The sequence below is a fragment of the Haliaeetus albicilla genome, chromosome 15 (genome assembly GCF_947461875.1).
Source record: "Haliaeetus albicilla chromosome 15, bHalAlb1.1, whole genome shotgun sequence".
NCBI lineage: Eukaryota > Metazoa > Chordata > Aves > Accipitriformes > Accipitridae > Haliaeetus > Haliaeetus albicilla.
Genome location: NC_091497.1, coordinates 5,427,154 through 5,441,659, shown reverse-complemented (window position 1 = coordinate 5,441,659; position 14,506 = coordinate 5,427,154). Strand labels below are relative to the sequence as shown.

The 14,506-nt window shown below is 37.6% G+C and overlaps 2 protein-coding genes across 7 annotated transcripts in view; one reads left to right on the top strand and one right to left on the bottom strand.

Moving 5' to 3' along the window:
* The window catches only part of ITGBL1 (integrin subunit beta like 1), a 144,909-nt gene extending 137,607 nt beyond the window's left edge, over positions 1–7,302 (top strand). Inside the window, exons 10-11 of the mRNA XM_069802371.1 lie at positions 3,124–3,237; positions 4,736–7,302. Coding sequence (XP_069658472.1) covers positions 3,124–3,237; positions 4,736–4,827 — 206 coding nt within the window. The 3' untranslated portion in view covers positions 4,828–7,302. The remainder of the gene's footprint in view (positions 1–3,123; positions 3,238–4,735) is intronic.
* FGF14 (fibroblast growth factor 14) overlaps positions 5,994–14,506 on the bottom strand; it is a 417,426-nt gene continuing 408,913 nt past the window's right edge. For all 6 annotated transcript variants that reach the window (XM_069802372.1, XM_069802375.1, XM_069802378.1 and 3 more), the window contains one exon: positions 5,994–12,825. In XM_069802372.1, the coding sequence (XP_069658473.1) occupies positions 12,686–12,825 (140 nt within the window). In that variant the 3' untranslated portion in view covers positions 5,994–12,685. The remainder of the gene's footprint in view (positions 12,826–14,506) is intronic.

Here is a 14,506-nt window from a genome sequence, read left to right as displayed (position 1 = left end):
CATATGTGTAACTTCTTGTCCCAGAAGAGAAATAGCTACATAAGATAACTTCCAGAAGTGTGTGGGCAGTGAACATCCAAGGAGGTTACTATCTCCTGCCTCTTCTCTGAGCAGGGTGGGGATCACAGGCAAAGACAGTTTAATCACTTGTAACTTTTGTTTCTACGTTTAGATTTTTTTCTTATTTTTTGTCTTTTTTCCCCTTTTTCTTTTCTTTTTTCTTTTTTCTTTTCTTTTCTTTTTTTTTCAGGCAAATCTATTCTTGATGCTTAAATAAGTATCTAGAAATCATGTCTTACTGGCTACCCATACTTTAAAATGTTGTTCATAGAAAGTGTGACCGGGACTATCCAGAGGCTAAAATGACAAATTGTTCTTTCTGTTTCATTACATCCGTCCATAAGTAAGCATTACTGGTCATATAAAAGGGAATTTCAAACCTGTGCACCAATGGTGGTTATTCCATCCTTGCTGGAAACCTAGCCAAGATATGCAAACGTTATAATGGATTGAGGGAGCTTGAGTTTCTGCATGTAGGATTTAATAGACTCTAAGGAGTCGTGTTTTTTCAGCAGGTAACTGCTGAACACTTTCAGAAAATTACAGTCTGTTAATATAAGCGAAGCTGGACATCCACATTCCTAGGTTGTTTTCAAAATCTTGGCTCGCTGACTATGCCACCTGTAGTAAAAGCTCTTTCCAAGGGAAACAGCAACACCCACCACGCTGCTGCTTCCCTGGCAGAAACGTAGGGCTGCAGATGGCTACTGTAACGGTGCAGGACGTGGGCTAGGTAATGAGCCAAATCCCATCCGAGAGGATCTGGCTGGGATCCCAGGGAACACCCTGCAACTCATTAGACTCATTTTAATTAAACTGAGGAGCCTCCCAGAGCAGCATGCTCTCTTCAGGGAAAAGACTCGATACATTCATTCTCCCTAACAGATTTTATATTATGGAGCCTGATCTTCTTTGGTTGACTTGGTGTTAAATTTGCTCTATCTTCTGCAAAATAGTTTTAAACATCATGGGCATCCCTCAGTAGCAGCATCAGTGCCTGCTTATGCAGAATCACTTCAGGTTTCTTAGAATGTCATGCTTTTATTAACTGCTTTAATTTCACTAAAATTCTGATACTATTCATCATTATTTTCAGCTGTCAGTACCTTGCAGTTTGTATAAACAGAGACATGCGGTTTAAATTACCCTCAAGTATGTCTTAGTGTATCTCTTCTACAGCAACCATGCAATATGTATGCTATCCTCCACTGCCTCTTTATACAACGGCATTTTTTATCCTTGTAGGGAATGTCAGTATTTTCTGTGCCCATGGCTCAGTAAGCAATACTCAGAAATCATGGAAAAAGTAGCTGCTCAACTAAATACTCCCATCTCCAAATGTTCCACAGGTCTTCCTGTATATATTTACGTGTTCCATATGTTACAAGTTAAAACAGCATTTCTCTAAAACTAGGCAATGAGTTAACTTTTGTCAGCTTACAATAAACACTAATTTACTTACATTTTTAATCAAAAAATTAGATATTCTGCTGAGACTGTTCTGAAGTTTTAAAGAATTAAGTTTCACTGATCAGAGCCGCTTCAGTATTTACAGGAAAAACCTAGGGAAAATTGGTTGATTTTGACAGATCCACTTTTTTTTTTTAAATGTGTATTTGGATTTTTACTATGGATTTTATACAGAAGACACTGAAAAGAATGGAAAAAGCATCATTTTATACACTTTGGCTCTGGCTCTGTTAAGTAATGCATGAATTCCGTTTAGGTTGTATTCTGATATAATCAAGCTTCCTTCTATATATTTTCTTTAATATTGTATTAAACACATTGGTGACTTTGTACTGGACTCATTCTGGAAATAATGCAAGAGAGTAGGATTTTCAACAGCACCTAACAACTCATAAGCACATTCTGTTAAAGGCTGACAGCTTCTTTGGTGACTTTTTTTTAAACTCTGCCTCCCATAATTGAAAACTATGTGTGTATTCTTTGTTATCATTTATTTGGGTTTTGAGATTTTCGTATTGATTTGTGCTGTAACCAGTTCTTAGGGCTAGGTCCACAAAAGGATTTTTGCTCAGCACTTACTAAGCGTCTCACGTTGGCGTTTAAGTGTCTGAACTCTGTATAGGGTCAGGCAGCTGAGGATGGGCTCTGTAAAAGCCAGCTCCCTTCAGCCGGGTGTTGGAATCAGCCAGGAGGAATTCCTGTCTCCTTGTGGCGTTTCTAGTTGCAGAAAAGCCTCTCATACCATTTTCAGGCTACAGGCTTCCTGACACACAATTCCCTGCAGGCAACTGTCCCTCTCCAGGATTCAGAGCCATGAACCCTCTCCAGAAGGTAGGGATGTCTCCAAATCTTCCCTTAAAGGGAGGTTTCTGGTGCTCGGTGGGTTATGGCATCACAAGAATGTCACCATGAGGTCCCTCCTTTGGCTGTGGGGGTGCAACCTGACATCCCGGAGGAGGAGGAGAGCTGCCCATCCCAGCAAGGGCCATTGGGGGACTCTGCAGGAATGAGCAAACTGCTGAGCCGCCATTATGTGCACAAACTCTTTCTGACCCAACACAAACATTTAGTAATTCCGTGGGACGTGGAGCAGCTTCATTTGTGGTGATGAGGATTTTGAGGGTCTAAACGTTAGTCTTGGGCACCTCTGGTCTTTTGTGGGCTTTAGATGAGGAGGGCCATTTTCTTCCTGGGTGTGATTTTATTGCCTTCAGGAACAGTGGGTCAGGGACAGTTTGAGCTTTTCTAGTAAAAAAAAAAAAAAAAAAAAGAACAGTTACTTGGGAAGAGTAGCCCTGATTGTAGGTCTCTGAAACCAAAGGAAAGCTTCAAAATGTGAGTCCTGATTAAGTGAAATAGCAGAATCAAAGCATTAGTAGTAACGTCCCACCATACTCTAGCTCATGCCGAAAGAATCCTTTTATTCAAAAAGCTTTTAGCTTGATTATTTTCTTTTATGCAATAGCTTCTTAGGCTGCAATTTAGTGCATATATGCACATGTGTGTGTGTGCACGTGTGTGTCCGGGGATGTTATTTTCTCGTCTGAAAATGCAGTGCTCTTTGACTGGGAGTAATAATTTTTGTGATTTCAGGTTCCTGCCACTGTGGAAAGTGCATCTGTTCACCACAGGAATGGTACATTTCGGGCGATCTCTGTGAATGCGATGACAGAGACTGTGACAAACACGACGGTCTCATTTGCACAGGTGCAGTACAGGCTAACACTTCACTGCTCTAAGAAACCAACTGTGTTGATGGGAATTACGTTAGACAAAGCCCAGCTTCTTCTTTCTCCACTGACGGAGGAAGTGCATTTGCTGGCTATTCAAACCTGATATAATTATTTCTTTGTGCAGCATGATAATCAACTTAAGGTTTCAAAACAACAGTTGAAAGCCTGAGTATGAATTTAAATAAGTAAGCCAGCTATGAAATCCATCAACAGTTTTCACTGTAATTAATAGACTACAAGTTACTGCTTTTTGGCAAAGGACGCACGGTGTCAGCATTATGATCATGAGATTTCTTTAATTTTTGTTCTCTTTCTGGCCTTTCTATGTGTATAATACATTTAAGTCACACAAAATTCACTTGTCTGATGATCTTTAGTAGGTGAGAGGCATAGTTGTGCTTCCTGGCAATCAGACGATTCTTGGTGGGAGGCTGAAATACCTGACAGTTTTTCTTATGATGTGATGGCTAGTGATTAAAGCGGCTTCACCTTAACGTTGTCTGAGAGCTCAGGTGGCAGATGCAGCTAGAAACGGGCAGGCTGCCAACAAACCCTCATGACAAATCTGGTGACAAGAAGCAACATGGGAATTGCTAAATTAGCTTACTGGCTGTTTCCTGTTACAAATCTTAATTTTAGAAAATCTTTGCTGAGCAACTATTAGATGTGGAGGAAATCTGCAAGCCGATTAGAGTGAGAGTGGGAGGGCTGACACTAGTAAATTATGTCTTCCAGCTAGCCCTATTAGCAAGGGTCTTTTTCTGGGGGCAAGTAGTCAGTATAGAGGCAACGGGAGCCTTATCTTCAGCTGCAACAGCTATTCATGGATCTTCATGAAGTCAGTAGGAAGAGGAGCTCACATTGGAAACCCAGGCTGTAAAGGTCTCAAGCTGAGCATCTGGGAGTCATGGAAAATAAATACTGAAATAAAATGAAAATATGGGTTTCAGCACTTAATGTTTCCCTGCTGCAAAATAGGGCCAAAACATTTTTCATCTAATAGAGAGTTTGAGATATTATTTATTTGAATAGCACTTCCGAGAATTTAGATTTAAAGTTTTTCATGTTCAAAGCGATGTTTTTATTGCTATTCTGTTTGTAACTTTTAGTGTCTTTTTCTTTCTGCATAATAGTTAAAAGTAATCTTGTTTCTCCTTGTACCTGGAGGTACAGTGTGAACACTGAGCCTCAACACCTGGGTACAAAAAGTGGTGGCATAATTACAATATTTTCAGTTCTGCTGATGATAGAATTATTGAGAGAATGCTATTAATGCTTTGCTAGTGTAGGTTTGGGGTGGCTTCTTAATGCAATGGTACAGTAACTGCTTCCTTCCAAAGAAGAAAAAGGGGTGGGGGGAACAATAAAGGAACAATGCAACTACTTTAGCATGGCTTTTAACTTCCCATAAAACACATTTTAATGTAGTATGTTTCGATTATGATAATTGCCCTTTATTCTTTCTGTTCTAGGCAACGGTGTTTGCAGCTGTGGAAACTGTGAGTGCTGGGAAGGATGGAATGGAAACGCTTGTGAAATCTGGCTGGGGAGAGAATATCCTTAACAAAGGACATCAAAGACTGAGGAGGTTTTTTGTTTGTTTTTTCTTTAAGCTGCTAGACCATTTAATTTCAGAAGTACTCAGTATGTGCGTGTGCATGCACACACACACGCATGGGTGTAAATACTTTAGAACACTCATTTGAGGGCCTGCTCCTTAAAGAAACGCATGACAAAACAAAAAGAAAAAAATTAAAAATGCCTTGGGAGCAGGACAGTCCAAGCTCTAAAAGGTGAAGTCATAAAATACTGGCCCTGTGGAACTTCTCCAGAGTTTTTTGGTAAATTTGATGGGACTGAGATTACACCCATAATGCCTGTTCCTTCAGCAACCTTTGGAAAAGGTATAAGAAAGCCTTTTTTTTTTTTTTTTTAACATTATTTACTTGGTTGTCACGTCTCCGTATCAGTGTGCAGCAATACTCCTGCAGAAGAGTAGCACTAGTTGAACATTTGTCAAATAATTAATTTGATTAATTTTATGGTGTTTGACAAATACATTGGTGCTTTTTTCTTTCAACAATCCTGATTATGCACCGGCTCATAAATTGAGAGAAGCTGTAAAGCAGCTTATCAAAATATTAATGATTTTTTATTTGGTCAAAGAATTGTATTTGTATAACTGAGGTCCAATTACCTGACAACCATAGACTGAAGACCCAAAATGTTTGAACAGACCCTTTTCCACAAAAGAACTTCTTCGTTTCGGTGGTTAATGTGTCAGAGAGTTGGTTATCTAGTCTACATACTACGATACTTTCAAATACATAACCTATAGGAGTATAAGGAATGAAACTAATAAAGATATAAATGTATGATTACCTATTCTGAATATGTATCCTGCAACTCATATGTACTTTTATCATACTGTTCTATGTATGTACGGTTGCCTAGTCCTCTTAAAAGTAAAGCAAATGAAAATTTGTTATACTAATAACTTTTAGGATGACAATTCTGTATGCTATTAGAAATCACTGTTTGGAACAGATTGCACTGTCACACATTGTATTCATTGAATTTAACTGCTTTTATAGAAGTGTGGAGCCTGAAGGTCAACTGACTTGAAAAATCAGCTATGCTATACAGTAGCCTGGTCTCAGCCAAAGATGTTCAGACAATGGCAACAAAGTAATTAAAGTTTTAATACAGTAAATACAAACAAAGCAGTGGTATGAACAAAAATTTTATTTTTATTTTCCAATGGTGAAATGCTGCTCAGTGTGAAATTCACATTGAGTTATGAATGATGCACAACTATTGGGACTTCCCTAACTTATTTACATATAAGTCTCTTATTTTTTTTGTACATGTAGATTTGGCAGCCCTTTAATTCTTTCGAGCAAAAGAAAAGATACATACATTTTTGTTTCAAAAGTGTTTACATTTTGTGAAACCACGATTGAGTGAGAAATTGCTTAAATGGCTGGAAAATATTTCTTTTTAATACCAAACTGTAACATTGTGGTTTAGGTGCCAAGGTCCTGATTTTTGAAGAAGTACATGACTCAGAAATAAGGGAACTATATATCAACCAAAAAAGGTATTTCCATTATTAGTCTAGAAATTAGTTTTCTTTTAGAAAGGATAATTTTGAAATAGGAAAATACAATGGTACAGGACATGTAATAGAATGCAAAAAATTTGAATGAATTTATTTAATCACTTTTATTATTACCCCTTCCCATGTAGCTTGCTCTTTCTCTTACCCAATTTTTTCCTTAACATGGATTCTTTCTTTCTAAAAATGAAGTTTGTGAAACCTGTGTTCTCAGGGAGTGTAATCACCAAACATCCATGCATAACTTCTGTAGAAGTTATGCAGATAAATAGAGACATACACCCTAAAGCTGCTAGCTGCTCTCTTTTTAGATAACCAAAATACCAGGCAGAGTTCTAAAATGTATTGATACAGTATAAGGAATCTTCAAAGTAAAATTCATCTTGAAAATTATAGTTTATATTTTATACTTATAACTCTTAAACTCTGTAGAGCTTAAAAGGAATATTTTCTTAAATTTTAACATATATGCATTTTGTCAACCCTGGTGTCTGGAGAGCACAGATTGTTGGTTCTGTTTATATTTATGAATACCACTGACCTACATCATCTTAAAATACCTTAGTGTTTTTTCGCATATACATTCATCTGCTGAATCAGAGTGTAAACAATGAAAGATACGAAGTTTTCCTTGATTTCCTTCCATTTCTATTTAGTACCATAACAAGAAAAGACTAGATAATCAAAACTCTTATCTAGGTTCAGTAGATGCTTTTGACTTATTTCCTGGCATGATAAGCAGATTTATATATCCCATAGATCAGCCATGGTATTTCAGGTACTCTTACTCAAAGAGAAAAGAACAATTCTTTAGAGGGTTGCAATGTCATATTTGATGCATTTTACTTTGTAATTTGCTTTAATTTTAAATTTATATACTTAAAAGAGTGTAAGATGATTCTGATTTCTAGTTAGAATTTTTTTTAGAAAACCAATCAATTCCAACATTTTGGCTACTGGATGGGTTACATAGCCATAGCATTTCAAAAAGTGTTATCCAAGTTGTATGTTAAGGTACATATGGAAAAATATTAGAATATTCTAAAAGACAGCTACGGTCAGTGGTTCATTAAAATGTAAATTATCAAACAAAATGGTGCTATCGCTATAAACCTTAAAGCATTAACTAAGACTACTAAAAATATAATGTATACATAACTTCCTTTCCAATTTTTATTCTGTTTCTTACAATGTTGCTTGAACATCCCCCCCACGCTTCATGCTGAGGTAACTGGTGATGTAACTCCCAGCAGTTCTGTTTTGTGGCTCATTTCCTCACTAGAAAAATGAGATTGGAAGGAATAAGATCATTATTCCACATATGTGAAAATAATAGCTGTATTAATAAATTGTGATTTTTACACCTCATTCCCTGTGATGGGAATTCCGGATATACATAAACTGTAAAAGCAGGAAGAGGTGTAAGGGTGTGAAACATACTGCTTGATTCTTCATACCTAGTGACTGTAAAAACTTGCTTCCAAGCCTGTGGCAAAAGGCAGTTCTAGGTGGCAAAAATAAATTGGATAAATGGGGATTTTGTACTGGCTAGATTGATAAACCTTATAAACAAAAGATACTATAACCTTGCTTTCTTCTTACGAGAGAAAGAACACAATCCAGAAGTGTGCCAAACGCTTCTACAATAGGCTTGGAGGATTATGCCTATTGTATATAACATATCTGTAATATCACCTATAAAACAGCTGTGGATTGATTTGCTTCGTAAATTACTAACCTACTTGTAATCCTTTTTTTCCCTGGCCATACGCTCTTTTAGAAACACGCAGATGAACATTTAATCATGTACCTGCTCTGACACTTCTGATGCACTGCCCTTGCTTCTTTACTGAATGACATCTCACTTTGTAGCTAAATGATACAGCTAGATGATACTGGGATGAAGAAAGCTAAGCTGAATATTTCTGTGACTAGGTAACAGAACAAAAATTTTATTACGTCTTTAAAAATAAGTCATAGCATTTGCATTAGTTATCACAGAAAACCTCCTGTTATTAGATACTTTAAAATGCATTGCACGGAATATGAATTTATCTGAAGGGGCTTTTAAAAGAAAGATAACCTCCTTCCTTAGTCTAATTTTACTTGCATTCCCATTTGAACGGAGGTGATAATTTCTTCTTTATACCAATAAACAGATGGATCAGCAAGACACACTTTTAAGGCATGGACTAAACTCCCTGCCTTCATACCTCATTGCTTACAGTGGTTTCAAACCAAGAGAAAAAGTTTTTTTAAAAAAAAAAAAGTCAGAGTTCTTAGTGTTGTTTCAGGTACATACCATAGTCAAAGTGAATCGCTTTATATTTGGGGGGGGAGGGGGCTTGTTAAGAACCAGCCTGACTCTACACAAGTTGGAAGTTTATGAAAATGACACTATATTAAAAAATTATTTGAGAGTGGCTAAACACCCCAGCAAATTAAGCAAAAGCTGTGTTATGTGAACTACAAAGCACTTAAAAGCTATAGACACCTTTCTATAGGCTCTATCATGTGAGCAATCTCAAAAGGATTCTTGTGTATTTATAAAATTTCTAAAGTACAACAAAACGGTGCTTTGTTGAAGTAGTTCCTATCTACTTAAAACTGGATTTCTAAAACTGTGCAGGTGTGACTGATTTTGTCAAATAGAACTGTAGCTGAAATACAGATTAAAAAAAAAAAAAGACAGAGATAGTGACTATGTGCAGTGTTAACATACAAAATGGTAAGATGATTGCTGTGCAAACAGTCTCTCAGAGATTAGATAAAACCCAGAAGAAGAACAAAATACAAAGCAAGCATGCAAAAGATCTGGAACGCTGCAGATTCACAGACAGCTGGACATGTAAGTACAAAAACCCCAATCTGTAAATACAAATTGATTCCATCAGGTTTACTATACAGTACTTTAGTAGTAACAGACAGTTGAAAACAGCTTTCACTTAACAGCAAAATCAATTTTAGAGGGAAGAAAATGGTGAAGTCTCATCCTGGAGAACAGCAAGAAAGAGAGGTATTATATTAAGGAGCTAAAATTTTCTTTGGCATGGTAAAAGGGGAGAACTGAGTTTGCCAACCTATTTACATGAAGTTTCACCATCCTGTGGCCAGTGCACTGATGATTTGCACAGTCTACTTCTTTCATAAAACTTTTTTTGTTGTTTTCTGGTATGCCTTCATATAAATGTTTTATTCATCATGTTGAATCTGTGTATACAACAAATAAGAATAAACACAAACTGTACAATGCAGACAAACTCTTTGCATATATGGATGTAAATTTAGTAATACAGACCAACAGTTCTTTGACAGACACAACCTACTACATGCAGTTCATCCTTGCCATCTTCTTCCCATGCAACAGGTGAGACAAGACAAAATCAAAGGGAGGAAAAAAAACACAAAGACCTCTTGGCTATGTTTAAACATGTTGTAGAAAAAATATTTTGTAGGACATCTATTCATTGGATTAAACACACATATGGATTTTGCTCATAGAAACAAAAACAGAAAATGATTTAAAAAAAATGCTGCATTTTCAGTATGTACTAACTGCTTACAAAAATGAAATCTAGCCTTAATTATAGCCCCCCAAACTGGTTCACAGATCAAAGTTCCTCCGCATCAAAAGTTTAATGTTGAAAACAATACTTATGTAGCATCAGGCCATGAACCAGAACCTCCTTCGTGGCTCAGCCAGGTCTCCAACCCTGTCTCTCCCCAGGCTCTTACACTGGGAGAGTAAAAAGCTGGCTGGGTGGGACATGAACGCGTGTATTTCCTTCTCGTGAACTCTTACGAAATTCAGGTGAGAGAGAAAGAAAATGTAGACCTCAGCTGTATTATCTTACTCAAAATATTGTGAAGTGCTCCTCTGATAACTGTGGGAAAGCCTGGGGCCTCCTCTGGGACCCAGCAGCCCAGAGTACAATTTCAAGGCTGCTGCCTCCCATGGGTCCCCGGGGGCAGAGCAAGCCCCCCGCTCACCACGCGAGTTCCTTGGGTTTGGTTTTGTTTTCTCAGGGACGGTGCACAAATCCCACTGGACGAGATGGGACGAGAAGGGTACACCGAAGTTTTTAATAAAGTGTTGTTTTCCCCACGCACACGTATTTAGTGCTAGCAGGCAAGGGCACAGTCTAAGTCAAAGTTTCTTTGCATTTTTCTCACAGTATTAGAGTAGGTTTGTACTTTTTTTCTCTACATGGATAGTGGGCTTCATGCTTAACTCATTCCCTCCCTAGAAAGACCCAGCATCAAGTGTTAGCTTGCTGTTCTCATATTACATATATAAACAAGGAAGTCTGGCCTACAGGAAAAAAAAGAAAGTTTATCTAGAATTTAGCAGCTTTACAGGAATCTCCTTCAAGAGTGCACTAAATGTTGCTTATAAAAACAGAACACGTTTGAAAACTAGCATGAAGAGTTCATTCAGACTGAATCAGTTGTTCAGCTGAGCAGACAGGGACTTTGAAATAACCAGCGGTCTCTGTCAGGGACTTCAGCACAAAGATGTGATAAAACAATCTGTCAGAAATACAATGCTGAAAAAGGAATGGATGATTTCCTTGTTTTTTGTCTTTAAATATCAAGGTAACAGCAAGAGGCCAACAGAGCATTGCCACACAGTTTTCCAGACTGAGGTACAGTTTGGTCCTTGTTCCCCTTTCGGAGAAACAAATACCTTCTTAAGCATACAGAGAGTGAGTACCCATATTTTTTGTCTTCTGACAGCCTGTGACTAAGCGTGCAACACTTCAGTGGCATCGCTGTGGCATTCTCTAACTCTTTCCTCCTCGCCCCCCCAACATTGGTTTAACTGTTCACAAGTGACAAACTCAAAGGGTTGATGTTTCTGGTTATATGATCCAAGGCTTCAATTTTTATAGTGTTTTTGATTTCTTCTAGGATCACGTAGGAGAAAGTACAGTATACAGAGATCAAGGCAAGGCACCTTCAATCTAGCAATTTGGTGGGCATATTATCCTAGGAAGCTGGGTGGAGGTACGTACTGGGATATCAGTGAGATACATAGGAACGGACTTTGCATGCTTAGCTAAAAATAAAAATAAAGTTTTGTAATATGTCCAGTTTTAAAACTTTTTTTTTTAAAACACCAGAAATATTAAACTATCATTTGTAACTACCCTTTGCATTGGTGCTGCAAAAAAGAACACAACAACATCCTTGCCCATGCTTTGCTAAGTAGGTGTGGGATTCAGCCAAAAATAACAATGGCATTAAGTTCAGTTCCTTAAAAACAGGAAAGGATTATATTTGAAATGGATTTAGGTAGCACAATTCTGGTTAGTCTTACTTATTTTTTTTTTATTGGTGGTGGTTGTTTTTCAAACAATGAAGATTTAGTAGATGAAAAATGAGCCTTAATTCAGGCCTACAAGGCCTACAAAATTCTTTGGACCCACTTTCCCAAAAATGAGTGGGTCTTGCTCGCTGGGCAAGGCAAATGTTACCATTACCAGTAAGCCTGTGATATGTATAAAACACACACACAAAAAGAAACTATAGGGGGATGCCAAACACTCGTTTCAGAAAACTTCCTGTTGGTTGTGTTTGACACTCTTCCCTCCACTATAATGCCAACCTCAGAAGCACAGTATCTGTCACTAAAGAGTATTCACATTTAATCAATATTGTAAGCCAGAGACAACAATCCTATTCTTTATAGATATAATTTGTAATAATAGATTTTTGAAGGCTTCCTGATTCCCTGATTGCTTTCGAAACTAAGCCATCGGCAACACTTAAGTTATAGAGAAACACAATCCCTGCAAAAGGTCACAGACAGTGGAGCGAGCAGCCTTATAAAAAAGGGAAGAAGAGAAATCCATAATAGCACAGGTTTACAGCATCTAACTAGAAATTACTTGATTATTTGTGTGCTACAAAATAGAACTTAAACACATGGATTTTGCTGAAACTGGACTCAAAAAGGGATTATGGGCAATTGTCAGCAGGCAAGGTATCAAGTGTACTTGTGAAGTATGTCATTCACATGAAGTGTCACAGTCACAGAAAAGATATTAAAAAGGCATTCCAATATCTGGTAGGGCATTCCATGGTCTGAGTTTAGCTGGTTCATCCAGGTGTCTTCTTGTTGTGGGTGGAGCTACATGTTGAGATTTATCCACTTGAAACAACTCAGTTCAGAAACAGCAACGGGCAAGTCTGTGACTCGCCGCAAGCTGATCCACAGACACTGCAGAGGGGAAGTCTGGCAAGGATAAATCGCTCAACTGTACTCGGGACTCAGTAAGTCACAACACCTGTGAGGATCTGGCTATGTCGTCTTACTCTTGTTAACAACTGGTTTGCCGCCATTCATTATTGCAGATGCACTTGTGCTTTTACTTGGAGTTACCCCAGCCTTTGGCACTGTTTCTCCAATATCATGCAAAGATGGTTCTCGATACATGGCAACTGAGGGGAGAAAAGAGAAGAGGAGAGACATTTTTAAGAATGTATCATCTCATTTAAGCGCTCATCTCAGATAGGATTAATTTTCTACACTAACTGATATTGTAATATAATCCATGTTCGTCTTTCTTGCATGCGAGGGAAACTATTTACTTAGCCAGACACTTGTTTTGCATGACTGATAGCTTTGCTTGACCCTCCAAATTTCTCACTTCTTCTGTATCTGACTTACTTAAAAACACAGTAGGAAACTGTACGCTTGCTTGTTTAATGGAAACTATAGAAGCCCTGGAAATGAAAAACTACAATTCTTCTTTGCATGAGGCAGACACGCAAAAATGTACATATATATATACACACACGTATTTATATACACACACCCCTTAAATAAATATCCTGCAAGTTTTTAGAAGTAAAATATGATAAGACAGATGGTGTTTAACAAATAGGATCATAAGATACAGTTGTCTAGACTTAAGTGTTCCTTTTTAGTCCTACGTTGCAAGACTAGGCTTGGGTCCAGTTCTGCAAAGTTATTTGTACATCTGTCTCCCAAATCTGAGGAGGTTGGCCGTGCTCTCTTCAGGTGTGTGCTGAAGAAAAGTCCAGGGCAGTGCTGTGGAGAGTACACCAGAGGTTTGGGGTTTTTACTTCCTCCTTTCCAAAAATGTATGCAGTAGCCACTGATCTCCACTCAATGTAGAAGTGCAGAAAAATCCAAATTAAACTATTAACTGAATTCTCAGAGGAATTAAAAGTTTGCCCCGGGCTTCAGTCCCTATCTAACCACTTTAAATCCTTCGAGATTGATAATTTAATTTCATTTTCCATGTCACTGAATCAGGTAGTATTTCCACTTATATCTAACTTCAGTAGCATTTATTTGTATCACAGCAAGGTTAAAAGAGATGTCAAAGCAGTCAAAGGAATTAATCATCACACTATGATTTTGGGACTGGCTGTGTGCTGCCATAGAAAGCACAATCCCTTCATCCCTTGGCTAATTAGAGTAGGAGGCAGGAGCATCAAAAAGTACTGACCTTGATCTTCAATGGTGTGAAGTTTCATAATAAATATGAAGGGCCCCATAGCATCATTAACTAATCAAATACTTGTTCTAACATTTCCAATGACATAATCTAAATCCTTTTATGGCTTCTGAAAGTCTGAAATTAAACATCTTCTCTAGAGTACATAAGGCTGGTTATGATCTAGGTCTTCAGAGTGCCCCCATAACTGTGTTTAGGACACTTTGCTGATTAATTAAAAGAGCTTGATGAAATAACACTGTGACCTACAAAAATATTAAGTTGAATAACATGAGATGGAACTATAAAGTAAGGATTTATATCGCGGAGCTGTCATATTTGATGACTCTCATGGGCAATGTAAAGCAAGTTATTTCTAAGCCTTGTCTAAGCTATTCTGGTAAGAGTCTGACCATCCAAACATTAATGAAAAAAGTAATTTCTTTCCTAATCCATATGAATTGATGTTGCTTTTAAAAATGCACTGACGTTCCCTCCCTACAATTGTTATAATTTAATATAAAGGGATTGACATATAAAGTGTCAATATTGTTGAGCGCTCATGAAAATACTGTAAGCTTTTGCAGGATGAAGAAAGCACGAAGGCATCAACCTGAGTTCAAATATGAAGGATTATTCAGATTCTTCAGATTTCA